Source organism: Ictalurus punctatus, chromosome 10, assembly GCF_001660625.3.
Source record: "Ictalurus punctatus breed USDA103 chromosome 10, Coco_2.0, whole genome shotgun sequence".
In the NCBI taxonomy this organism is placed as follows: Eukaryota; Metazoa; Chordata; class Actinopteri; order Siluriformes; family Ictaluridae; genus Ictalurus; species Ictalurus punctatus.
The window spans coordinates 21,635,629-21,662,564 of NC_030425.2; the positions used below are offsets into that span (position 1 = coordinate 21,635,629).

Genomic DNA, 26,936 nt, shown 5'->3' on the forward strand with positions numbered 1-26,936 from the left:
ACACTAATGGAGGTTGGCAAAGGAGAGGGCGAGCTGTCTTTCTCTAATGTCTGTGAAGAACATTCAGCTCAAGGGTGACTTGGCAGCATTGAGTCTGACCGCAGTCTCAGTCAGGAAGTGGTGCAGAGTTAAAATCGGAGTTCCTCATCCAGCCAAGTACCTATCTGCTCGTTGTCCCGGGACCCAGGCCAGCCATCTCTGCTCAGATAGTCTGTCCTGGTGTTTGGTATTCTGGCTTTGACAGACGTCCAGCTTTGCTCGTACACGACGCAAAACCACATGGCTAGCAATTACAGTGTCTTGGAAATAGCTGAGCTATGCAATGACAATGTGGGTTTGACAATCAGTGGGGTTTCTAGGCCACAAAAACATAGTCTGTCTATTCTATAACATGGTGCTGGCAAGCTGGACCTCTGCTGTCCTGCTAAAACTGCCCTTGACTGACTTTCTTTCACTGAAACTATGAGCCGGAGAGAGATGAGCCATCCATCATCTCGATTTTTTTTTTTAGGTTTCCTATAGGAGATAATTTTTAAAAAATAGTTTTAAACATGTGTTGGCCCTGCTTCTTTGTGCCTTACTAACACAATATACCAAATTTCCTGTCAGATGATTAGTCACTTTATGCTTAGTGATGGGATGCTTCATCAGTTACGGAGGGAAGTGCAGTGTTGCAGACATTGGGTTGTTTGAGCACTTTACTGGCACGGCACAGCCCTGGCAATACACCTGAAGCACTTTAAAAAACAAAACGATGCCAGTTGTAAATTAGGTGGCTTTTGATTACAAGAGCACTGTATGCAAGGGTAGCTCAGAGTTCAATAGGAGTGCTTGGAGCATTTCAGTGTACAGAAATAAGCTTACATGGTGATATTCTTTCCCTGGTCATGGTTTACCATTTAAAAAAAAAAAAAAAAAATCACAGTTAACTATTTAATCACCCAGTGTAATTTTCCACTGCAAGGACGATCAGCTGTCCTTCCTGTCTCCCTGTAGCACTGTCTTAGGCGTCTTACATTAGACATTGCAGTTTATTGCTCTGGACACATCTGCAGTCCTCATGCCTCCCTGCAACAGGCCTATGGCATGTTCACGCAGGTGAGCAGGAACCCTAGACATCTTTCTTCTGGTGTTTTTCAGAGTCAGTAGAAAGGTCTCTTTAGTGTCCAAGTTACTGTAACTGTGACCTTAATTACCTACCGCCTGTAAACTGTTCATGTCTCAAGGACTTTTCCACAGGTGCATGTGCAATAATTGTTTATGGTTCACTGAACAAGCATGAAAAACATTGTTTAAACCCTTTCCAATAGAGAACTGTAAAGCTTATTTGGATTTTACAAAATTCTTTAAAATACAGTCTCCTGAGAAAAGGGATGTTTTTTTTTTTTTGTGCATGTGTGTGTATATCAACTTTTTTTCAGCAATTTGTGCTGCAGTAGCTCTTCTGAGAGATCAGATCAGACAGGCAAATCATCACTCCCCACGCGCGTCAGTGAGCCTAGGGTGCCCATGATCCTTTTGCTGGTTCACCGGTTGTCCTTCCTTGAACCACTTTTGGCAGGTACTAACCACTGCATGCCGGGAACACCCCACAAGGCCCTGCCGTTTTGGAGATGTTCTGACCCAGTCATCTAGCCGTGACAATTTGTCCCTTGTCAAAGTCACTCAGATCCTTACACTTGCCCATTTTCTTGCTTCTACTTTCCTTCCTTCCTACTTTGAAGACTGACTGTTCACCTGCTGCGTAATATATCCCACCCCTTGACAGGTGCCAGTGTAACGATATAATCAATGCTGTTCACCTGTCAGTGGTTTTAGTGTTACGGCTGATAGGTGTATATCATACACGCCTAGACAGAAGTCATTTTAACAGCTTCAGTCTGATCTTGTGAAAATGTCCCACTTGCTGAAAAGCAGAAGCCAGAAACCCAGCTCCAGTAGCTTGTGTAATAGAAATAGGCTTACGCTTCATTACGCCATACTTGCACAAGCTTATTGCTTTATCTGACTTAGCTGTCCCTTTGCATTGTTATATATATATATATATATATATATATATATATATATATATATATATATATATATATGCAATGACTTGCAATTTTATATAGATTTATATGCTGGCTAAAGACCTGATGAGCAGATGAAATATGCTAAATGAAACACTGACTACGTTTACATGGACAGCAGTAATCTAATTATTGATCTTACTCTGATTAAGATAATAATGTGATTAAGGTGTTTGCATGAGTCGCTTTTAGAGTACTCCTGTCATGTTCCCGTTTTACATGTTATAGAACATAATTAGATTAACAGCCCGCATCATTACGTCACCGCGCCCCGACGTCCCTCCAGAATTTCACGTATCAACATACAGTTTGTCTTCGTTATGGTACCGTATACAGTTTTGGGGGTTTTTATGAAATATTTTTTTACGAATGCTTTAAGTGCAGTTAATTATTTGTCATGCTATACGTGCTAATAGACAACTGCTTGAAGCCGTGGGCTGCGTCTCAAACTGCGTACTTAGCCTCTTTGTAGTAGCTGAGATACATGTATTTTTCCCCACTACAGGCCTGTAGTAGGCAAGTATGCGGTTTGGGACGCAGCCGAACTCTCTTCGCTGTAAAACTGCCGTGTGTGATCGTGTCCTGTCGCAAAATGAGGTGAAAACTCACGACGTTCATAATGTGATTAAGGTGTTTACATGTCTATAATACACGCCGATAATGCGACTAAATTCGAGTATGACCTTAATTAGATTAAGGCAAGTAAAAATTGCTGTTTACATGGTAGTTTCTTAATCAAAGTATGGTCTTAATCGGGTTAAGAGTGGATTATTGTTGTCCATGTAAACACAGCTACTCACTACATTTTCTTAATCTGATTGCCAGATTAAGGTAATCAAAACTTGCTGTTTACATGGTAGATTCTTAATCAGGGTATCGTATTAATCGGGTTAATATTGAAATATTGTTGTCCATGTAAATGTACCAAGTTGTTGTGTGTTTGTTTTTTTTTTCCTGCTTTTTTTTCTTAAAGTGCTGTGTAAATAGGTTGCCAGATATGGTTTGTTATATAATGGTTCGCTTAGCTATTCTATTTTAACGGATGCAACTGAAATTGTTTGCACTCGATTTACTATAGTGTTCAATTTTCTCAGGTCCGTCCACTTGATAACCCAGAGCTACGGTTTAATGCACCTGGAAAAGGGTAGCTGTTTCCTCTGGCCTATTTCTGCATGTTTCACCAGACGTTTCTATTGAGACCTGTGTCAAAACTGGCCTCATGTTATCTTTGCAAAATGTGGTCATTAGTACTCCCCAAGTTGACTGTTTTGATTGTTTGTGTGTGCGCAGAACGGCTGATAGGGGTAATATGTCTTTTCCTTATTCTTCAGAGCCTTGTTTTTATTTATTCATTTGTCTAATCAGCTCAAACCAGGTTCGACCGAGGGTAACATGGGTCTTAATGAGCTGCTGCTGGTTTTTGTTTTTTTAAATTATTATTATTGATATTTGGTCCTTTGAAAAAATTTGCACCTGCTCACTTCTGGTCATACAGTTGAAATTAGTGTATTGTCAATTGTTCAGCTATTTTTAACATTTATTTTATTTAAGATTTCAATTCTTGTACCATGCAATACTGGGGTCTCTATATAAGTAGTCATTTTTCTGTTATTTCTTTTTTACATTTATTATTTGGCACACACTTATCCAAAGCAGCCTACACTTGAGACCGGATACGATTCGAGAATACACACAAGCAGTTGGGGTATAAGGGGCCGAACAGTGACTCTTTGTCATTACTGAGATTTGAACTTGCATACTTCAGATCACGAGGTCGACCACACTGTGTACTCTGTGTACTGATGAGCCTTATTGATCTTTCCCTGTGCCTGAGATTGCTGTTCCACTCGGTGGTGTGTTGGCAGCTTTACAGAATCACCAAGCATCAGATTTGGAGTGGTCATTGGACGAGTACTCCGGAGTAACCCGTTTTTCAGTTTCTCTGAGCAAATAAGAACATTTAAAAACAATTAGACAACATATAATAATTGGCACCATTCTATTTCTCACATTCAGATGTGTATATACTGGGACACAAACATGCTTGCGTGTGGCTAAATTGTAATGTATATCTACACAATATTATGGTTACACCCTAAAACATATATTTAAAGATCACCTTAAACCCTAGATAAAATGCTAAAACGAATTTGAACAATTATGGCAAATTCAGTTTTAACTGCTGTCAGAAGGAAAAAGACTGATCTAAGATCCAAGTCTTCACTTTGATCAAGTGCTTTGTGTTTAGTGTCTAATAAAGGATAAAACGTGTATTAATTTGAATGCTGACTGCTGGATCCACCAAAGTAGCTTCATCAGGCTAACTGCACATCTATAAGTATTTATCTTCTGAATCTCCAGCTACCTTGTAGATGTAATATGCGAGTATACCTTCATTTATAGAGGAATATGACTTGAGTACCAGTTGAGATATCAAGCGATCCTGTCTTCACAGGAATTTCTTTTTTCCATTTACAGGAAACATGGGTTTCCCGTAGTGAACATTTGTCTAAATGATCTTTTTTGCTCGGCACTTCCTGATATGACTGTCTGAGTCACTGCTTGTTTTTTGTGCTGCTTAACATCCTTCTGCCCCAGTACCTTCTTAGGAATGTAGGTGGTGTAGAAGTTTAACACCAAAAAACAATGGAGAAAAAAAAGCCCTGCAAATGCCAACACCTTAACACTTAACATTCCCTAATGGCTTGAGCTGAATATGAAGCTGCAGAATCAGTGTTTTCTTAGACAGTGTCGAAAACATACAATTCTACAGAATTCATTCCTACAATATTGCACTTCATGTGAACCACATGAACAAACCGTTAGCAGAAGCTCCCACGCACTTGTACAACATCTGGGGTAGGTGTGTATGACTTGGTTTCTCGTGCTTTCACACACTTTCGTTTGAATCTTGAGTCATTCTCAGCATGCAAAAGAAAAATGTGAAGGACGCCTCCATCCTGTGCACCTATTTCTGATCAGTTGTATGCATCGATATAACCTAGCCTATTGAACTGTACTGTACTTTATTGTAGTCTTTTTAAAAGACTGAGGTCTTTTAAAGCTACTAGCTTTGAATCCATGCAGCACTTTGAATTGCTTTCATCCTTGGATCACTTTCAAAGGGAAAACTAGAGTAGTTCTACCGGTCTCTGTGCATTTTTTTTAAATGATTCAGGTTGTTCCAGTATCTCTGTTTGTGGCCATCATTGTCTCTGTGGATTGTGTGTAATCCCTGTGGGCGGCCTATGGAGTTTTATACTGTAGGCTAAAAATGAGACTATAATTATAAAATGAACATTAAAAAATGGACCTCCTGTTCCTGTACCACCCATGTGACTGACATTAGCCTGATTTGCCAGGGAAAAATTCAGGGTGATGCTGTTGGAAGAAATGCAAAATAAGGAAATACAAAATGCTTTGCTTCAAACTTCTATTTATTTGAGGTGATATTCATGCTGGCCACGTTGAGCGTTTGATTGATTTGATTGTTCCGTCTGCCCCTCGTAGCGTTGGTCTGGTTTCAGACTCACTTGATTCTTTTGAACCACGGTGCATTTGCGTTCATCTTACGTCATCAGAAACGCGGCTGGAGAACACAATACGGCTCAGCAAGGTTTTTTGTTTTTTATTATTTTGGTGCTATTATGTGCAGCACTTGTTACACGCAGTAGTGGATTTTTTTCTGTGTCCCACAGCATTCTCCTGTCACTCTTGGTACCGGTGTGTTATGGAAACGAATGATGTCGTCATTGGCTAAAGCACATGCAGAGGTTACTTTTACTTCCTGATCAAGTGCGGACCCGAGTACGAGTTGCATTCACATTCGCGGGAATCGTGGCTCAGTTCCAGGGCCACCGAACTCAGAGCACCTCCTACAGGAAGTCTTAGGTTTGGTACTGTGGTGTGTTTCCTTTTCCACATGGCAGCTTTCACATTACCAATTTTTCATGCAAACCCTGCTCTGATTCGGACTAAACTGCTAGTGTGAAAGCCTCCTTAGTGTGTGTATATACAGTAGTAATAAACTATGGGTAAGCATGCAATAGTATCTATAAACGTCTTTAATAAAGGAATTTTCATGGATGTCAGTGGTAGTTAAAGCATCTGCTTCAGCGTCCAGTAGTCTTGCCACCAGCTCTTTCTGATGATAATTAATGACGAAGGTAACACCACCTCATTTTTTTATTTTTATTTAATTAACTCGCCATCTGGGCTTCTTTTGTTATTGAGGTATTCAAGATGCGTGTTTTTGGTTTGTGTGAAAGATTTTTATTTATTATTTTTTGGAGACGAGCGTTATTATGCGAGATTTATAATCAGCAGTTCTTTTCACACTTTTGGTAAAGTAGAACTTTAATTGAAAGTTTGCACAGGGATTGAAAGACTTCTGAGGTGCTTGCATGGAGGTGTCGCTATGTGTCTAGTGCTGATTTGTGACCGTGCAATTAAAATGATTATTATTCTTAGTAGAAGTGGTATTTGGAACAATTTAGTAAGTGGCAACCTGGCATGCTCTGTGGAATGCATAAAATGCTGAGTTAGGCCCAGTTCACATCAATTTTGGATCAGGATTACACAAGTGATTTTGTAACTGAAGCTCATGCCATCCATGCCCAAATGGTGAAGTCTTTCAAAGATTGCTCAGCTGGCTGTGTTTCAGTAAGAACAGTGACAATTTAAGTGGCTTTTACTCTTGCATGGGAAAGACATCAGTAAATAGGGTTGTAAAAGGTGGTTGAACTCGCACATTTAATGTTCCCGATGGTTGCGCATTTGTGCAGCATGCTGGTTAAAACCTGAGAATGTCCACGCAGCATGTGATTAAATGTGATTAGTCAGATGTGATTAGATGTAATTAAGCTGGCCCACTGCCAATATAAGATACCTTATGTTAGTTTGTCTTTCAATTACTCACCCGTTTGTATATAATGGTTAATGCATTGGAATTTTTTTATTTATTTTTTTTTTTTTAAAGCAGACCTCAAGGTCAAATTGATATTTTTATTGCTTTGCACGGTTTTCTAAGATTTACTTTAGTCAGTATTTAAATATAGATTTTAAATAATTATTACAATGCAGCTTTTTCTTAATTTTATTATGATTTATTTATTTTAAAAGAAATAAATATTTATTATTATAATAAACATTTTTGCCCTTTCCTTTTTTGTACGAGTTCATTTGACGAGCCATTCTGGAAAGAAAGAAACTGCACCATAAATATATTGTGGTATCAGGTCACTTGATCATATTGAACACAACTCCAATACAGACCAACTCCACAGAAGCACTGACTGATTTCTGTACTTTCTATAACCCCCCCCCCCCCCCCCCCCCCCCCAATTATGAAAGTAGATATTTTTGAGTTAAGCAAGACTTTATACACAACATTGACAGGTTTGAAGCTTTCCACTTGCTCCCTGTACCCTAGAAGATCTCTTATTTATGCTCAAACAGACTATTTTGGGTTGTTGTCACAAATTTTGGGAAAGGTGTCAAACTATTCTCACTTCATGAAACACCCAGCCAACATCGGAGACCTGCTCTATTTTTCATTTTTTCATTTTCACCTTGTTGAGCTGCTCCAGTAAGACTGATGGGAACATGATTTGCCATCCTTGTCATTGTGCTCTGCTAGCATTAGTCACTATACCCAGTTACAGCTCCTTGGGAATGCTCTCGCTCGAATTTTATCCAGAACCTTAAAAACTTATCACAGCATTCTCGTTCTCAGATGCTTCTACTTGGTTCCAGTTAGTTCCAGTTTTGATTTTATGGTGCAACTGTTGTGTATAAATCACTAAATGGCCTAGGACAAAAATGTATTTCTAATATGTTAAAGAATGCAAACCTAACAGGCCCACTGGGTCATGATTCAATTGCAAATGGACACATGAGATGGATAGCTGTTCAGACTTGTTTTTTTTCTTGCATCAAATGTGTTGTTTGTTTTTGTTTTGTTTTGTTTGTTTAATGTAGTATTTCCTTTTGCTTATCGAAAACGCCCGAAGTGGAAAAATTTTAAAACTCCATTTTCGTTGTTTGCTAAGACTGATGTCACATCACATTGCTCATGCCCATTGTGGATTGAAGTGCATTATGAATGTATTCAGACTATAAAGGCTGCTGCTCTTTCTGCTGCAATTTCTTATTTGATAATGTGTTTACCATTTAAATTCACATTATTTGCTCTTGTGCATAAGCACTGGAAAATTATGCACACTGTACTCTATACAACGATAAGTAATGCAAATTGGGAGATTGATATGAAGAGAGGTTTAATATTGTAAACAAAATGTACTACAGATTCACCATATCTTAAAGGAATACATTTTATAAATTCTTCCCAAAATTTGATTAAATAAACAAAGTTTCTGACCTGGGGAAAATGATCGATCGAATGAGCTCTGTAGCGGAGGTCAAAGTGAGGTTTCAAAAATTCCCAGATTTCCACGGCCTCGTTTTACTTCTAGCTCTAAATAGTGCATTTGCACAATACGCACGTTCATAATGATGTCGCTAAGGCAGCTGGCATCATTTATACTGGGTTGACAGGTTTGTGAGCATTTTGTAATGGAGAGGCAAAAACTACATGTGGATGTGGCCTGGATTATACACAGCAGAACTTCATATATATGCCACCTATACAAATCCTAATCACTCATTTTCATTCCTTTTTTATTTTATTTTTTTTAAATAAAGCAGTAATTCCTAGGGTGAGATGAACAAAATCTAATATAGCAATATGGATAATTTCATACCTTTTTAAAATATATTTATAGCACAATGTTATTTATATATAATTTTTTTCTCGCTAATTGATAAATATTATCTATACAAATGACAGAAGTACATCCCTTTTTAGGTGCAAGTTAATCTATTAATCGGGCTGATGCCTATTCTGTGTGAGTGTTGTGGGGAGTTTCATTTTGTCATTATTCTCCATGCTTGTTTTTGTGTTTGTTACAGCACACCGCTAGTAGCTCCTAGCTCCGGCCTTAGTGATGTAAATCTTCTGCTGAAAAGTGGCTTTTGCCAGTGATGCAGTATGTATCTCCGTATCTCACAGCCCTAGTAGCTCCCTCAGCAGTGAGCTAAAATGCTCTCATTATGACACATAATGTCATAAATAATCAGTGTGCATGAATGTTTCAGGCTCCTGATGCACAATGTAACCTATTCATGCAGTAATCTGAGCTAATTTTGAAAATGGGGACAAGAGGCACACATGCGCGGAAGCGATCTCTCGTGGTGTTGGTCCATGGTTAAATATTTATATGGATGCTAACATGCCAAACTCCCAATCCAAGGATGAAATAAACTCAGGAAGTTCAAAAGAAGTGTTATTCTGTGTAAAGAATGCAGATGATTGACCAAATAGTTAGAGTAATTGGACCACTTCAGATCTGATTTCAGGTATTTCATCTATTTGCTTAATGTATGATTTTAATCTTCCTTCACTTATACATAACTTCACTTACCTTTGTGCAGTACATGGGCTGTAAACATCATTTCACCTTGCTTGACCCTTTAAGGTGTTTTTATATATATAATAATATATATAAAAGGACTGCTTGAAGTGTGGAGCAGATTTTTCCCCCCTCAGGCTTCTTTTGACTTTTGGCTTTGACTCGACCGTGATATTGGATTGTGTCTATCTCCAGTAAGCTTCACAGCCCATGTAAATTCATGGAGTGAAAAATAACACCAAAGCACAAGCAAGCTCCCTCTTTCTCGCTCTGTAATGGAGCAGTCTTTTGATGTCACCTCGCTATGCTTTTACATGGCTAAACTCGAGAGTACTTTTAGCTTTCCCCTTGAAAACATGAGCAGTCATATCTATACTTTAATTTATAAGGCCAAATCTCAGGAGGGAAAGTTGGAACAATTTTTTATTTATTTTTTTTTTTTTAAATGCAAGTTGGTTCTCCTTCAACTTAACCATGCTTCAGCCATGAGCTCTCCTGAGCACTGGGGTTGGATAAGAGCAGTCTATAGAAGATAGATTGCTCATACCATTAGTCACTGCCCCCCAACCCCCCCCCCCCCCCCCCCGAGACGACCAAACAAACAAAAACAAACTATGTTGTAGAAACTGGTGCTGGTTTGAATGATCTTTTAAAGCGGGACTGCTTACCTTAGCCGCTTCTTCAGCACTCTTTAATATGGCTCTTACTGCTTCGAGCCATCTATGACTTGGACATTTCTCACTTGAAGTCATGGGTGGTACTGCGGACATTTATTTTGGTTCTTTCCGATCTAAAAAGTTTAGGCCCTGCTACAGTGCTTTTGTAGCTCATGTAATTAGCCATTTTTCAGCCAAGCTTAAGGTTATTAAGTCTAGCGCTTGCATAATATGTGAAGTGTTTTTTTTTTTAGACCCACTCCAGCAGCCATTTTTGCTGTTGTCACATGCCTGTTTTCAAACACAATCTGCGTCACAGGCCCCTGACGTAATCTCCGTTGAACAAAGAAAGGCAGTCTGTTAAGTATTTGCTAATAGTAGAGGTGTATGTTTTGGTCCTTTTCACAGCTCACGTACTCGGTTAAGTGCGAGCTGCTCACAGCTCGCTGTGTTTATGCAATTCAGAAAACCTAATGGCAGAGATTTCACTCTGCATGCGAGGTGATGGAGCGCAGAAAATGTAAAAGTTAAAAGCTCACTGAATCAACATAACTGGCGGCACTTTAATAAACACTCATTTTAAACCCACCACTTGGAAAGGCAGCTTTCGCGTACACAAAGCAAATTTCATCGAGCTAATAAAGTTGATTTGATTACATACGGTAGTAATGCATGCTTCTAATAATCTGAGGGTCCAATCCAGGCAATTTTAGGACACATTTACTTACTGAGAGAGTAAGTAGAGTAGATCAGTGTGTTTGTGTTTGATAGATATGTAGAATAAGCCCTTCTCCCTGTGTAAGCTGAGGTTACAGACTTTGACTTGTATCTAATCCTGACCTTTGACGACTTTTGTAAAGTACACTGGTAATTAGGGCTGCACAATTAATTGAATATAAATCAGTGAATAATCGTGATCTCACTAGTGATCAAAATAATCGTGATTATCGTTTGTAGGATTTATGTGGAACGATCATTGTAACCAGCAGATGAACCGATCAGATTTTTGAATTGATCCAAACAGGGTCAAGGTCACTGCAAGTTCAGATGTCTGAAATTTCTTCTCTACTTGTATAGACAGCAGGCTTTATCTCTCAGGCCTACACATCCTTTTCAAACATCATGTGTCTCACCATATATCACAGTATATTGTAGAACCATTTATCATCACACACCTACTTTAGACTATGTGACTGGAGTTATGGAGGTCACATGTCTGAGGATTTACTGTAGACAGCTTGCCTTGTAGACTTTGTGCATTAAATAAGGGGTTTTGTGGAGGTTCAAATGCCTTCCTTGGCTCTACTGTTTTGGCCTTCTGGCAAAACGCTTAAGGCCACACTTTCATTCCAAGTGCCCTTCCAGCATGGATAAATGCGTTAAATACCATGCCTCTGTCAGAACACAAAAAGTGCACAATTAATACACAGGCTTCATAGTTTACATTAACAAAAAAGGGTGTAAATATGTTTCCACTCAAAAAGCATTTAGGACTGGGTCGTGCAGCTGGTGCAGGCCTTTGTGCTGAAGCTGACCTGTGAGAAGCTTTTCCCCTCTTCAGCATGGAGGTCAGCATTGTTCCTTATTAACCTTGTGCAGCTTGTTAACTTCCTGCCAGTTAATGGTGCGGCTCGGCAGAAGTGGCTCTGAATGCTTTACAAACTCTCAAAGTAAGTAAAGATTAACTTTCCAGTGGGCGCACTTTCCCGTTTCATCTTTTGTGCACTTGCTCTTTAAAGGGCGACATTTGTCAGGAGGTTTTTTTTTTTTTACTCTTTCTTTTCCCCTTAATCTACAGTTAAAAGTAAGTGTAGGTCTCCTTCAGTGTCTCCACACTGATTAGTGACTCTTGCTATTGTCTGATGGATTGTGCCAAATTACCCCAAAACTGCACAATACTACTTTTTTTTTTTTTTGTATTTTACTGATGGTCATTTAGGTTTGTGTCCTATTAAGAGTGCGCACTTTCCCATTTCAGCAAAAAAATTTTTCAAACCATTCTAAAATAAATAAATAGATTACAAATCCCCTGTCGCTTTGTAGAACACAAATGAACTTCCTGTAAAGATCACCTTCCTCGCCCTGAAGAATAGCATTAATGACACGTAATAGTTTGTGAATAATTTTGTTTATATGGCTTTATTTTTGTTGATTTCTTGTCTTCATACATTGATTGAAAAGCTCCCCATGCATGCTATGTTGTTGCTTTACTCAGTTAGCTCTTCAGCATTTGAATCAGTTAATATTGACTCTGTGGACAAAGATTCAGGTCACATTTCTTGATGTGGTGTGAAAAATGAAGACTCCATGTGTTTCTTTGCAGAGGAGATCAGCAGACATGGAAGTATCTTCAGCAGGATTCTTTATCCCAGTCGAGAGCATCAGTCTACAATATCAGAATATGCTGTTTCGTGCTGTAGTCATCAAGCCTAACTAAGGGAGACATGCATTGTACTTTTATAGGCTTTCAGTGGGCCGTCCTTAGAGGTTTTACAAAGGAAGTGAGAAGCGACAGGAGCCTGCAGAGTTTCAACAGGCCTAATCCAATTAACATATCTGTATCCACACCTAGGGCACCGCATTCACATTTAACTCAGACAGCGATCAAAGAAACAGGCAGACCCATTCAGCTGTAAAGTCTCAGCTTGACCTAAATATTCAAAAGTTGCTATGTTGAATGCTCATACACAATGTATATCACTTTGTTTCCTATGATGATCTGGGATAAACACAGGATCAGTTGATCTTAAAGTATATTAATTGTGCATTCAGACAGATCTTAAGCTGCATGAAGTAAATTTCTTATCTTAACCGAACATAAACAGTGTCCTGACATCACTGAGATTATTAAATGGTGGTGTTATGCGTTACCATCCCGAAGTGTTTTATTCCTTTTACGTCACAGGGCTCTAAATTGATTGCCCTGTCCATCCATCCATTTTCTGTACCGTTTATCCTACACAGGGTCATGGGGAAGCCTGGACCCTATCTCAGGGAGCTAGGGGCACAAGGCGGGGGACACCCCAGATGTGGTGCAAACTCATCGCAGGGCACAATCACACACAGTTATACCAGTCAACCTACAATGCTTGTCTGTGGACTGGGGGAGAAAACCGGAGTACCCGGAGGAAACCCCCGAAGCACGGGGAGAACATGCAATCTCCGTGCACAGGAAGCGGGAATTGAACCCCCAACTCCAGAGGTGCGATGTAAACATACTAACCACTAAGCCAAAGTTTACAGTCATTCCCTTACCAGCCCCTCTTTATTGCTCTCACTCAAAGTTAATAACACAAGAAATGCAGCTTGTCGTGTTGCCGTTAGTCCTTGGCACGATTACATGGGATTTTAAGAATGTTAATTAGCTATTATGTTCTCTCTTCTAGAATTGCAACAACGAATCTCATTATCGATTAGTCAGTCTGTCATAGAACGGGGTACACTTACTCAGTGCGTTACTTCTGTTCCGAAAACGCACATCAGAGAGTACAGACTAAAGTTGTTTCCCAAATGACGTACTATATACTTACACTATTCGCTATGTACTCTACCATGTAGTGTCTGAATTTCACAACGGTAGGATCATCTCAAATGGAACACTAGCGTTTTTTTTTATTTTTTATTTTTTTTATAAACTACTCGGAAGTATAAGCCACTTCCTAGGGGGTGGCACATGACGTCAAACGCATGTAATGCGCAGCTTCTAGCTTTAGCAGAATACCCAGTGTCAATGTTACCTTTTATCCCCAACATTACCTCAGTCATTACATCAGACGGAGGCATAATTGTCAAGTGACAGTGGAAATAAGTGTATGACCTCCAAGTCCTCTAAGGCATGGGAGCATTTTATATTAAATGCTGTGAAGTGGACTGTAACCTGCAAACTTAACAAAGTGAAGCTTGTGTAGCACTGAAGCACGACAGTGATGCACGAGCACAAACGTATGTTTATATCCAAAATGCATTAGTGTGTGCAAGGGGTTGGGGAAACTGATGCGAGTTGCTTAAAAGGTTTAGTTTAATTCAAGTTTATAGTTGTTATATGCTGTATTTGTGCACTTGGAGCGTAAGTAAGTGCTGTAATGTCCAACGCTATGATCAAAATAAACATACTTTATGATTATAAAAAGAATCCATAAGGTGCAGTGAAAGTGAGATTTTATTAATTCAGGACTGTAGTTTAATTAGCAATGCATAAATACTTATGTATAATATAAACTTGTGTATATATATTTGAAAAATAAGATACAGATTAATCGATTATGAAAATAATCGTTGGTTGCAGCCCTAATATCATCAGTCGTACTATTGTATTCTTGGTAGCTGGCCTACCCTGCATCATGGGAGATAAACCTAATGCTTTGCCTCATGTGGCTTGTTCATTTATAAAAAGTCTATTCGTTTTGCAATGCCATTGTGCAAGTCAGATTGGTTCCTTTCTTCACACAGAACAGTCAGATATGCAGTAACAGAGGCTGGTGTGTAAGAAAAGGTTCATGTTCTCCTATCCTCACTGCCACGCTGCTCATACTCAGCTTGGCTATAACTGTCATTCAATACAGGCTCTCTGGAGTTTCTATAGTAACCATGGACCGTCAAGAGTTTGTGGCCCTTTTTCGATTTTTCCTTGGCCTTTTTATCCTTTCTCACACCACCAGTCTCGATTAATCTGCCTCTGACTACTTCTTGTGGCCCACTGCAAACGACCCATTATATTATAGCGTGATACGGAGAGCGTGATTTGCTATGTTAAGAAGATTCCACTTCATTTAGTTTGAGAGAATCATTGAGAAGCAAGGGCTTGCTGAAAGAATGGGCAGTTTACGAGCGCTGACATGTGGAGGACTGCGCTTGGCATTGGATCGATCTGCCTTTAATAGATTGTGAAGAACTTGCAGATCCGTCTTGTAGTTTTGCAGTGTTCAGACTCGAGTAATTCGATGAGCGTGCTATTGGGTTCTTTATATAGTTCTACTTATATGGTGTTGACATCTTTGACGGGAAAAAAAAAATACTTGAGCCATTCCTTGTGTGATGATACCTTAAATCAGTGTGGACTTGCTGTAAGAGCCATAGCTTCTGACATGCCAGTGTACTCCATGAACTGTACACAAGCAGCTCTGCTTAAGATGAAAGGTCTCTGATAGAAAGCATAGCAGACTGTGCAGGTCCCCCCATTTACCCAGCCCCCAGGAAAGCTAGCATGCAGCTGGCATGTTTTCCTCTGGGCCTCATCATAAATTTGCACAAACTCTTTTGGGGATTAATTTGTAGTAGATGAAATGCTAATAACCTCATATTTATTAAAAAATGAGGAAGAATGTGCTGTTGGACAGCTATTAAGTGCTCCCAGGGTGAGCATGGCACCGGCACATTTCTGGCACAGCTGCTCATTTGAGAAATCGGTCTAATTAGCCATTGTCCGTGCACACCAGGACTTTGTAGCGCAGTCTGATCTATGATGAGAGCAGTTAGAGGGTTTCCAGGGATCACCTATGGTGTGGAATATGTGTAAATTCATCACGTACTCCTAGAGTACGGTAACACTGTTGACTTGGAAATGTGGCAACTTCAAAGTAGTGTCTGACTTCCTATTTTGAGGGGGTTGCTTATGCTTCACATAGTACTGACTTGTTTCCTCACTAGCAGTTGTTCCAGATCCAGGGTTGTTTGAGCCCAGATTTTGGTACAGTTGGTGAAGCATGAATGCTGTTTTCGAGCCCGGGAGAGGTGCCGAGAACTGATCTCTGATCCTTTAGAAAATGGTGGTCTGGGGGTTTGCCTCCACCGAACCCTGGTGCGGTTCACATGAGGTGTGGGAGCTGTTCATTACTGGCGCCATGTACTGAGTAACATGGTTCACTTGTCTTGTTACTTTCTACTTCCATGATGCTGAGGAAAGAGTTATCATGGGTATTGAAGTATAAAACCACACTTTCATAGGGTTGGAGCACTGTAAAAACGCGCGTCATCTCGTGTCTGCCTGCACGTCTAAAACTCATCATCTACGAGAGGGACTCCTTATTTGCAGGTGTTCCTGCACGATGAAATGCCATACCGAAAAGTGCTGTTCTGCTCTGCTTGAGTCTTGGTAGCAAAAAACAAATCGAACAGAAAACAGATGAACCGAGTGCTTCCCATTTTGCAAACCTGCTGGATTGAATTGATCCATGGTTTGGGAGGAATTCTTTTATGTGACAGCAAACCTGTGATTAGGAGCACCTCCACCGAAGGAGCTCGGCTGTGGAATTAAGCTTTCAGACAAAGTGTGAAAACACCCAGAGCTTCTATTAGGAGCATGGAACAATGAATGTCTGTACTCAAGGTGGAGGGGGGGTGTGTGTGTGGGACTGATTTTAAATCCCACTCTCCGCTGCAGGAACTTTGACCAATCCCACCAGCTCATTATTTTTGCTCCTGTGGCACCTGCAATATTTTCTAATGAACTTAGCTGGAGCAGGCCATCACTTTCAATACGCTCCAATGTTAATAAACATTGCATTTGTTTTTCCAGAGATTCTGAGTTCCTCCTGCACAAAACTCACATGAACCAAAAAGTCCCACAACCTTTTTTTTTTTTTTTTTTGGGTATTCCAAAGGCCCAAAGGATCCCAGTCCCAATACACACAATTAGCTCAAGGCTTTGAAATTTAGGGGGAGTGATTAAAGGCGTGAATAATGCAAAGTGACAGTGTGGTATACTTCTTAAAAAGGAAAACAGTCTATAAAAGTCTTGATGTTTAAGAGGACAGTATAAGGTTGATGAAGCACAAGAAGTCTCTGAGATGAGAGGGTCAGCGCGAGACAGGGGACAAGTTCATGCCTGGTGAAAAATCCCAGATGGCCATCTTCTACTGCTCTGCTTCAGGCTGCAAATTTGGGAGGGGAAACTTTTCATTATCTGTTGCTTGCACATGTGGGTTCACATGTCTGGCTCACTGAGATAGGGTGCATTTTCTTTAAGACTTTATGTAAACTTGGACCTGTATATTTAACTACCACTATGGACATTTCAGACCCGTATTTTATGTAAGATGTGTATGATTAGGCTGACAAAGATGTTCCTTTTAAGTGCCTGAATAAGCTGTCGCAGCCAAGTTTAAAAAAGATAAGTCAGAAATAGCACTGCCCAATAGGACTGTATATAGGGCAATTGCAGACCTATATACAGTCCATGTAAGGCCTTTTGGGGGGGGCGTGGGGATATATATATATATATATATATATATATATATATATATATATATATATATATATATATATATATATATATATATATATATATATATATATATATAAATAAAATAAATAAATATTTTCAAGGCCTTACATGGACTATAAAGCACTCCTCCAGAGATATTGTGTATGTGTGAGCGTTACCATGGGCCAAGCTTGCTCTGGTATCCCGAGAGTAGCATGTGCGTTCTGCTTTTCTGCAGAATTAATTCTCATTTTCAGGTGGTCTGCTTTCTCTGGTATACCAAGTTGATCTTGACATTTATTTAATTGGAAAATAAACAACTGCTGGATTATTTTTAAAACCTGTATGGCACTGCATTTCAATGAGGTTGTTGTATAGCCCTTCCTTCCATTTCAGTAATTATCCCTAGAGGCTGCTGCGAATTTAACACGCACAGTGCTGCCTGTCGACATTCCCTTTGTTTCGTTTTTTTTCCATCACTGGAACATTTCGTTTTGTTTTCCGTTAGATCTCTGCCTTAGTTAAAATGTAGCAGGAGATTGTGCGCTTGTACAGATTGTTATATAGATAGTTAGGAGCTCTAATGGTACACGTCAGGTTAGGTGGAGGCTAATTGTAGATGATGGCACTAATTTCTGTGGGAATGTGGGGCTCTCATTGCGATCTCTCTCTAGTGCTGCTCTGTTCTCCTTTCTGAAGCTACTTGATGAGTCTACCGTACACTGGGAGGTAATTGGGCCACCTGCACATTTCTCACGACACAGCTCTGCTTTTAGATGTTAGAGCAGTGTAGCGCTGACAGGCTAGCATTATTGCTGTGTCTTGCCTATTTTTTAAGGTCTGCTTTCATCCTTGTCCATAAATATCTTTCTCCATGACGTTCCATGCATTCCTTCGAGATGCAGTGCAAGTGCACCGCAGGCCTTCTCAGACTTGGCATTAGAAACTTGAGATACATCTGCATTATCTGGTATTCGGTTTAAATATGTCAAGATTTTGGATCAGAGGCCAATGACACAACTCCAGATCTTATCTAATGTTTTGTTGCCATGTTTTGGGAAGGACATGCTGTTTCCTTGTGTGTGTGTGAGGGAGTTGAGCATGATGTTGGGATGATATGGCATTATTTTCATCTCTGTGCTAGCCTAAGCTTAGAGCTAGAAGCACTAAATCCAGCTGTGACTTAACATCCAGCCTTTTAAGTCCCTTATCTCAACTTGATCAGAACGCACCTGCCCTTGGCTCTACTTTGCCTTGTCCACTGCTTTCTACAGAACTCTGATTGCAGAGTAGCCCCTTATAATTTTACCCGTCATACCCAACGTTTCTTCTTCTTTTGTACCGTGCTTATTTCATTATGCCATAATCCTTTTATTCATTTTTCGTCCCTGTTCTCTAATCTGTGATTGTCTTTATGGTTGGCTTCTCCACTTGCTTCAGTGCCTCGAAGCAAATCTGTTTTCGGAACGCTTTATTCTTTTCTTTGCCACACTGGTTTTATATGGCTTATGGAATTTGTGTTGTAATACAAGCTGTTTACTTGAGATTAAGTAGAAATGAATGGGAGGAGATCAGGACTGAAAACCCTCTTATCTGAATGCTTTTTATCCCTTACACCGACAATCCATGACCCCCCCCCCCCCCCCCCCCCCCCACCATCATCACCATATCTGTTCAATTCGGTGTCAAACCCAAAGGCTTGTATTACACATTCCGTAATACATCTAAGCATATCACACAAGTGGATGAGTACCCAAGTTACAAAATCTAAGCATGTAGTTGTTCATGTGGGGTTTTTGGTCCTTACTTGAGATTATCACTTAGAATATGAATTCCTTCCTACTGATGTGAAAAATTCAGCACGTCATTTTTAATATCATTCAACATAACACCGACTCTTAGATTGCTACGTTTTCTGTCAGGATTTTAGGGTCGCTCATTTTCATTTTACGTTTATGAGCTCATTTTTGCTAGACCTGATGATGATCTATACAGCTTCTCAGCATCTAATGAAACTTTCAGTTTGTCATTCAGGGGTCATTCGATGTTTTTGTTGCAAGGATTCTGGGGTTGAATGATGATTTCAGTCATGCCATGCCTTTTTTTTTTTCTTTTCTTTTTTTTTTCCCTTCTTTCCTCCTTTTTTCCTCACCCCCACAGGTAGACATGTCGATGTGCCTCACACACACATCAGGAGTTTAGCAGCTCATGAACTTCTGTGTTCTCCCATTCATCAGAGGGAGAATCGATCTGCTTGAAAACTAAAGCTTGGCAGTTGTGTGGATAGGAGGCCGGCTGACTTCAGTTCAGTACATCAGGCGTACGCCTTCACCATGTAGTCTGCGCCTTTTGATCTAAAAATGAGGTCGTGGTCGGGGCACTTGGACCGCTTTAAGATGACCTGTAATACTGGAGCAGCTTAATCTGCACTGCCCGTTTTCATTAAGGCAGCCTTAACTTGGCAGCTTCATTAAGTGTAGCTGTCTTACTGTGTGTCTATTTCTCTCAGATTTTTCTCTTTATGTCTGAGAGTAGAGTGCTCCTGTCTTCAGCTTTGCTTCTTTTGATCTTTTTTTCTTTTTATTGTTACTATATCTGTCTTGCTACGTATTTCATTAGTGTCTCATCCTGATTTCTTTTTTTTTAAACCCATGTTTGATGGATACATAAAGTAATCTCCTTTTCTTTAGTAAGAGTCAAGTAAGAGAAAATGTGGTTTTGTTATGTGGTGTATTGCCACCATGTTTTCTTAGAAAATGCGTTTTGAATGCCTCCTCATTTACGACATTTCAAAACAACTCTGTGCTTTACCAAGCATATCTTTTAGATGCAAGTCTAAATGTTTTTCCTCTCTGTGTGTGTTTTGGCAGATATTTGGAGAATACTACCATTTTCGGCACCGCAGGGTGGTGAAAAGGTCTTTATCTCAACACAGAGGAACACACATTCGCCTGCACAGAGAGCCCCAGGTATGTGTGAAGTGCTCCACACCGCTTCCAGACATTTAAGACGACTCAGTATTGCAGTGCATGATTTTTGAGCCAGTAAATGCTACTCAAATGTAGCATTTATTCTGTGAGATATGATGTTTTTTTTTTTTTGGCCCCCCCCCCCCCCCCCCCCCCCCCCCCCAAATGGGATAATTGAGTTAAAATTTAATAATGCCATAGCTCAAGTCAGACTAGAAGGGGTAGGAGAGTGTTCGGGGAATATCAAACAAGTTTACTTGGGTTTGTAGCCCAACATATTTCTCTTCAGGAATAGAACTAGAATTTTCACACACAACAGTCTCTAGAGTTTACACAGAATGGTCTGAAAAACAAAAAACATTGAGTGAGCAACAGTTCTGTGGGAGGAAACCCCTTGTTGATGGAGATCACAAGAAAATGGCCAGATTGTTTTGAGCTGCCAGGAAGGATATATTACTTCTAAAGGCATACTATACTTAGAGGCATACCTTGTATAAAGGTATACTTCGTTTTTATACATGTAAGCTAGTGTATGTGCGCAGTTGTATGCGTAGCCTTTCAAAGTATACTCCATTTGAAGAAGGATCACAACAACACGAAGAACAATGCTTGGGTAATCTCTCGCACGGTTAGCATCCGTATACAAATGCTTATACACGTTAAGGCTAGAGTTATACAAACGCGGGTAAATGGTCTGCACTTATATAGCGCTTTTGTAACCTTAGCGGTTCCAAAACGCTTTACACTGGTTCTCATTCACCCATTCACACTCTCACACCAATGGTAGCAGAGCTGCCATGCAAGGCGCTAACTTGCCATCAACTTGGGGTTCAGTGTCTTGCCCAAGGACACTTCGTCATGTGGGCTGGGAATCAAACCACCAACCCTACAATTAGTGGACAACCTGCTCTACAACCTGAGCCACAGGTGTACTTTCTAATCTGCACTCATTTACGTCTCTTCCGTTTATGCTTCGACTACCTTGAGAATCAACGGCCCTGGGTCACTGTTGCCACCTTGTGGAACAACTAAATAGTGCAAAAGAATTAAATGTGCATGTGCGACCTGCGCGTACAAAGTATGCACGGTTAGAAAAATCAAGCAGCGCCCATACAGTACACATGTACTCTGCTGATGATGAAATTTGCGTCACGCGTACTGTGTGCTGTTCCTAGAGTATGCGTAAAACTTGAAGCATACTTGCTGCTTAAATGATCACTCTTTACACCCGTGGTGAGCAGAAAAGCATCTTGGCATCAGCAGTTTCTGAAATACTCAAACCAGCACATCTGGCACCAACAACCATGCCACGGTTAAAGTCATAGGTCACACTTTTCCCGATTGTGTTTGATGTGAACATTAACTGAGGCTCTTGACCTGCATGAATCTGTGCATTGTGCTACTGCCACATCATTGGCTGATAAGATAATTGCATAAATGTACATGTGTTCCTATTAAAGTGGAAGGTGGGTATATATACACATGTACACACATACACTCACCATCCACTTTATTTGTGGAGTTGAAATTTTGATCTGATCAAATGGTCTAGGTAACCCTTTGAATAATCTCTTAAATAGAAGACTAGTAATCAAGTAAATCTTTGTCTAATTATTGTCACTATCAGAATCTGCCCATATGTTGAGACAATATGCTCCTTGTGCAGTAAAACCATCATGGTAGAAAATACGGTTCATGTAACAGATTTGAATCTAGGTTGGCTGGGCTGTGCGATGGGCGTTGAACTAATAATAAACTTTATTTTATTAATGATGATGATGATAATGAACTAACATTTTGAAGCAGACACAGGACGTGGACTGACCTCCGTAGATTTGGTTCAGTGATTTAATATTTCTAGACATTCGGCCAAGATGCAGAACTTTCTGTTTAAAAAAAAAAAAAAAAAAAAAAAAAAAGAGGTGAAAACTTGAGTATAACACAAGAAATCTACATTTTATCAAACAATGACATTTAATGTTGGTAGTATAAGATGAATAAAAGCATTATACTGATTGATAATTTGTGCATTGTGTCTTGTGTCCTTGGTCCTGAATGTCGGGCAGATGTGTTTTAATGAGCAGCTTTACTCTGGCTACAATCTCTTCTTCTTGCTGTGTGTTTAATAATCACACTTAGATGATTTATTTTTTTTTGTGCTGAGATAGAAGTAATTAAAAACTTAACACAAGCAGTACGATTAAAAATCTGAACGCACTGACTAGACTTCTGGTAATGGCGGCTATAAGCCTCATGCTCTGAATATGCATAACTATGTTGTGGGTTACGTTTAATGCGCATATAATTGAAGATTGTCCACACTCGGCTCAGTTTATTGTACATATAAACAGTTCGTTGGGGATCTGCAATCACTGGCAAAAACCTTTGCGTGTAAACATAACCTATTGTAAGGTCTTGTATGCCTTCCTGGGAATTGATTTCTTCTGTGGGATCAGTGTGGTGATAAGCTCGGTGTCTCATTTGAGCATGATTAGACATCTGTTGGCCCACATCATCCTTGGCTTGTACCGTCTTCCACTTGGTGCTTTTTTTTTTATGCCGGACTTTAATTGAAAGAGCCCTCAGAAGCTCCTCTGGTGTTGCCATCTCCTCCGGCTACTCCCACACCAACTCCCCATATTTGTGCGGTGTTTCATTAAGACCACATAAAGGACCGCCTTCCTGCTTCTTCGACAACTTTTGAAACATGAGCGTTTGAAGTTGAGGTGTCTCCAATGGCTCAGCCTAACATCTGCAGCTATTCAGAGCCATAAGAGTGTTTGTCACTCGCCAGCCGCTTCGATCCAGATGGCAAGATCAGAGGCGACATGAAACCTGATCTCTGCACACCTTCAGATCCAGAGGCTAGAAATCTCCTTAATGGAAATCACTGAGTGGATCAGTATGTGCCATTACTCAGCTTCTACAGGGGGCTAAAGTCTGCATGCAGACTCGTGCTGGATAGCCTTCAGGAGTGAGAGGCTGACTTAGCTAGATGTGCAAAAACACTCTGGTCTGGTGTGCAGAAGTGATGAGGTGTGTGAATAATGAGGCCACCTGGGATCTCGCCACAATGACTGCACACTGGGTGGGATGTGCATGCGTCTCTATAATGTGTGTGTGAATGTCCCAGACGCCCAGGCCAGAGGCGCCCCAGAGGTTCAACAGCCATTAATTCAGATTTGAGAGCCAAAAAAAAATTAATTCTCCCCTTTTAAAAAAATAAAAGGCTTTCTCTCCCTATTACTTGGTTTTTACTGTCCATCTCGACTGATTAAACTCATTATCAAGTCTCCTGTAAGGATTAATAGAGGTTCATCTGCTTTTGGAGCAAGTAAAACAATAATGGGCCTGCTCTTGTGGCAAGATGGGACCGATTCAGAAACTATGACCAAACAGGGCCTGAAGCAGTTTCTGTAGATGACTGGTTAGAGATGTTTTTGCTTCATCATTACTAATCACAGACTGAGATCAGGACGTTTCTAATGTTTACGCAACCGCAGTGGAGCCACGTCATTTTAGACACATGATTTTATACCTGTAAGCAGCGATGCTACTGAAAGACTTTCAGTCGTGCCAGATGCCTTTGCTCACCCTCTCAACAAAGCTTGATGAGATTTCCGCTAGCTGCCCTGCTCCACTTCCTGTTGTTGAATTCTTTTGCTCCCTTAGCGCCAAATTGAAATGGGAGCCTTCCTGGCTTTTAGACGGCTCTTATCACGAAATAACACTTGTAGACAGAAGACTTTGGGATCAAACATTTTTTCCAATTTACATTGCTTTTCCTAATTTGAAGTTAAACTGAACTACCCTTATAAAAATGGGAGCAGCTAGAAAGATTATCAAAGCTTTATCCTTGGAACCTTTTATTGGGGGCTTTCAGACTTGTTATGCTGCCATCATAGCGTCACATTTCATATCATACCCTGAGGAAATGACAATAATTTTGGTCCAGACAGACAAGTATCTCCTTCTGATGTGCGTTACCCACCACCGCCTGCTGTATTTGAAATGTCTGGAGAGTGGCCGGTTAGTTAAGCTTTTCCAGATTACATGCTTCCAGACTCATTTATAATGGAGATTTTTATCTCCACTGCTGGAGCTTCTGGTCTGCATTTTTCAGTCCTTCCCCATAACTTGGAAAAATCACTGCTCGAGGCATTGGTTACTGTTTTTCTCCACCTTAAAGTCTGAACAGCTAAAATGCTGGCATATTAAGCTTAGTTTGTTTATCCTGCATCAATTTTATTTTTGAATACACTGATTTGGCCTTTAGTAGATGCTTCAGCAGATCAGACACTTTGCTTATTAGCAAATCAGTTGGTTCTGCATACAAGTATTGCAATGATGGCGCACTTTCAACAACTACAAACTTGCTTCTAATTATTTTCTAATTGCCCTTATGCATTGATTGAAATGCCTTAATAGGGAACAGAATCCTGTCGTTATTCAGGACTGTGTACACACTAATCACGGCGCTAGTTTCTAGTCTCAAGTATCAAGAGATTGTCGATCATAAGTTCAGCATGCAGTCTCATTAACGCTGTACTCGGGGTTGGAATGGAGTTGGTCTCATTTGTTTTGGCAGTCTGTGAAGTGAACCTAGACATATAGTCTTAAAACACGTCTGTCGCAGGAATGCTCTCAGGTTTACGTTATTAACTCTGTCCGTCATTGCTCACTGGTGAATGCAGTGGATTCCCATTTGAGTCGAGGAGATGAGCTCGACATTATCTCTGGCCTGTGAAGTTTATACAGGATTAGAGAGAAATTTAAATTCTACCACAATCTTCAGTCTACTCTTCTTTCACAGAAAGCTTTTGACATCAATGTAAAAAATAATAAGCCGGGTTTTAGTTGGTCTCGGATGAATTCTTTCCCTGTTGCACTTCGAGTTCCCTTTATAAACGAATTCTCTATAGATGTATACTAAGCTCAGACAGCGTTTTAATATTTCATGACCTTAGCATTTTTTTATATATATATATATATATATATATATATATATATATATATATATATATATATATATATATATATATATATATATATATATATATATATATATATATATAAAATAAAATTTAAATAATTAAACGATTTCGACATCAAAGTCCTCTCCTATGGAAAAGGCTATGCAATCCACATTTATAGTTCAAAAAGGCATGCACTTCAAAAGTGAAAATCCTGAGACACTAAAAGTGGACTTGACCAGGTATCAGAAATAATGATCGACTTTATCATGTTTCATCAGATCAGTTGATTTGATATTAGAGGATCTTATGGTATAACACAAACGGTTTCCTATTTTATCAATATGCCTTGTAATAAAAAAAGATGGCACATGTTTATACCAAATCAATTTAAAAAAAAAAACAAAAAAAAAAACACGAGGTTTCACGTAGGAGACACTTTACCATCAAGAGGCCATTCATATAGAAGCTAAATAATTACTGTATTCAACCTGCTGACTATTGAACAACTGGTTTAATGCCGTTAAGATATGGTGGGCCTCATGTACATCACTTGTTGTGTTTCTCCTAGATTAACTATTCTATTTGTGATTTAATTTATCCTAATAGGCCTGAAAGCATAATGAAGAGAGAAAACCTAAGGACAATAAGTTTATATATAATACGTTCCAGCTATTTATAATGTTATATTTTATTTAATTATTCTGTTAAAAAAAAAAAGTTGCATAGTAGTAGGTCCAGTAGACCATACATATGCGTAATACATATGCGTATTGGAATTTTTCCGTGATTGTTCTTGTTGTAGACGACTCTTTGATGTTCTCTGATGTCTGACGTTAAACTGTTGTGGGGGTTTTTTTTTCTTCTCTTCCTCGCTCCCTTTCCTTTGTGGGTGTTACTTTCAGAATGAAACCATTTCTAATAAACTATGCTCATTTTGTGGTACTTGCCTGTGGATTGGGCTTTGCATTCGTAAACTGAGTGCTGGCTACCTGGGTAATTCCACCAAGATGAAGCTGTGCTACTTTCAGCCTGACCTTGCAGCTTTGTCAGGGATGACTTACTCTGGCTGTGTGCTCTGATCACTTCAGCCGAGCTGTCACTTTGCTGCTGAACAGAGGAGGCTGGATGCTCTGCTTCAGTCAGGAGTTTGTCTACCTGTGTTCCCTCTTAGTTTACTGGCCTTTATTAGCTTGACTGCTTTACAGGTTTCCAAGTCATTATAAATTGTTACCATGATGATGAGGACAATTTCTATATTACTATGACTGTCTTAATATATAGGAATCATTTTAGTGATGGGTGTTCAGACACAGGCTAAGCAGTTATTAAACTGTCGACTGTTCCTTCTCACCAGCCATGTGATTACTACATAAAAGTTTAAGTCATTCTGAAAATAGAAAAGCTGTTTATAGCTGATGGGCATATTTCCTTTTTTGAAGCGCTCGTACAGTGACTGCTTGCCTCCACATCTGATATAACATCTAATTTCAGTACTGCTGAGGCCTGGGAAAGAGTGGCAGATTAAATGTAAGGCCCCAATGAACACTAATGCTTGTCGTAGGATCATTTCCCAATACGCTAGACATGAGCATGAAT

The 26,936-nt window shown here is 39.7% G+C and overlaps 1 protein-coding gene across 3 annotated transcripts in view; it reads left to right on the plus strand.

Annotated features, from left to right (window-relative positions):
• The window catches only part of furina (furin (paired basic amino acid cleaving enzyme) a), an 89,505-nt gene that overhangs the window by 30,170 nt on the left and 32,399 nt on the right, over positions 1-26,936 (plus strand). For all 3 annotated transcript variants that reach the window (XM_017477538.3, XM_017477539.3, XM_017477540.3), the window contains exon 3: positions 20,266-20,364. In XM_017477538.3, coding sequence (XP_017333027.1) covers positions 20,266-20,364 — 99 coding nt within the window. The remainder of the gene's footprint in view (positions 1-20,265; positions 20,365-26,936) is intronic.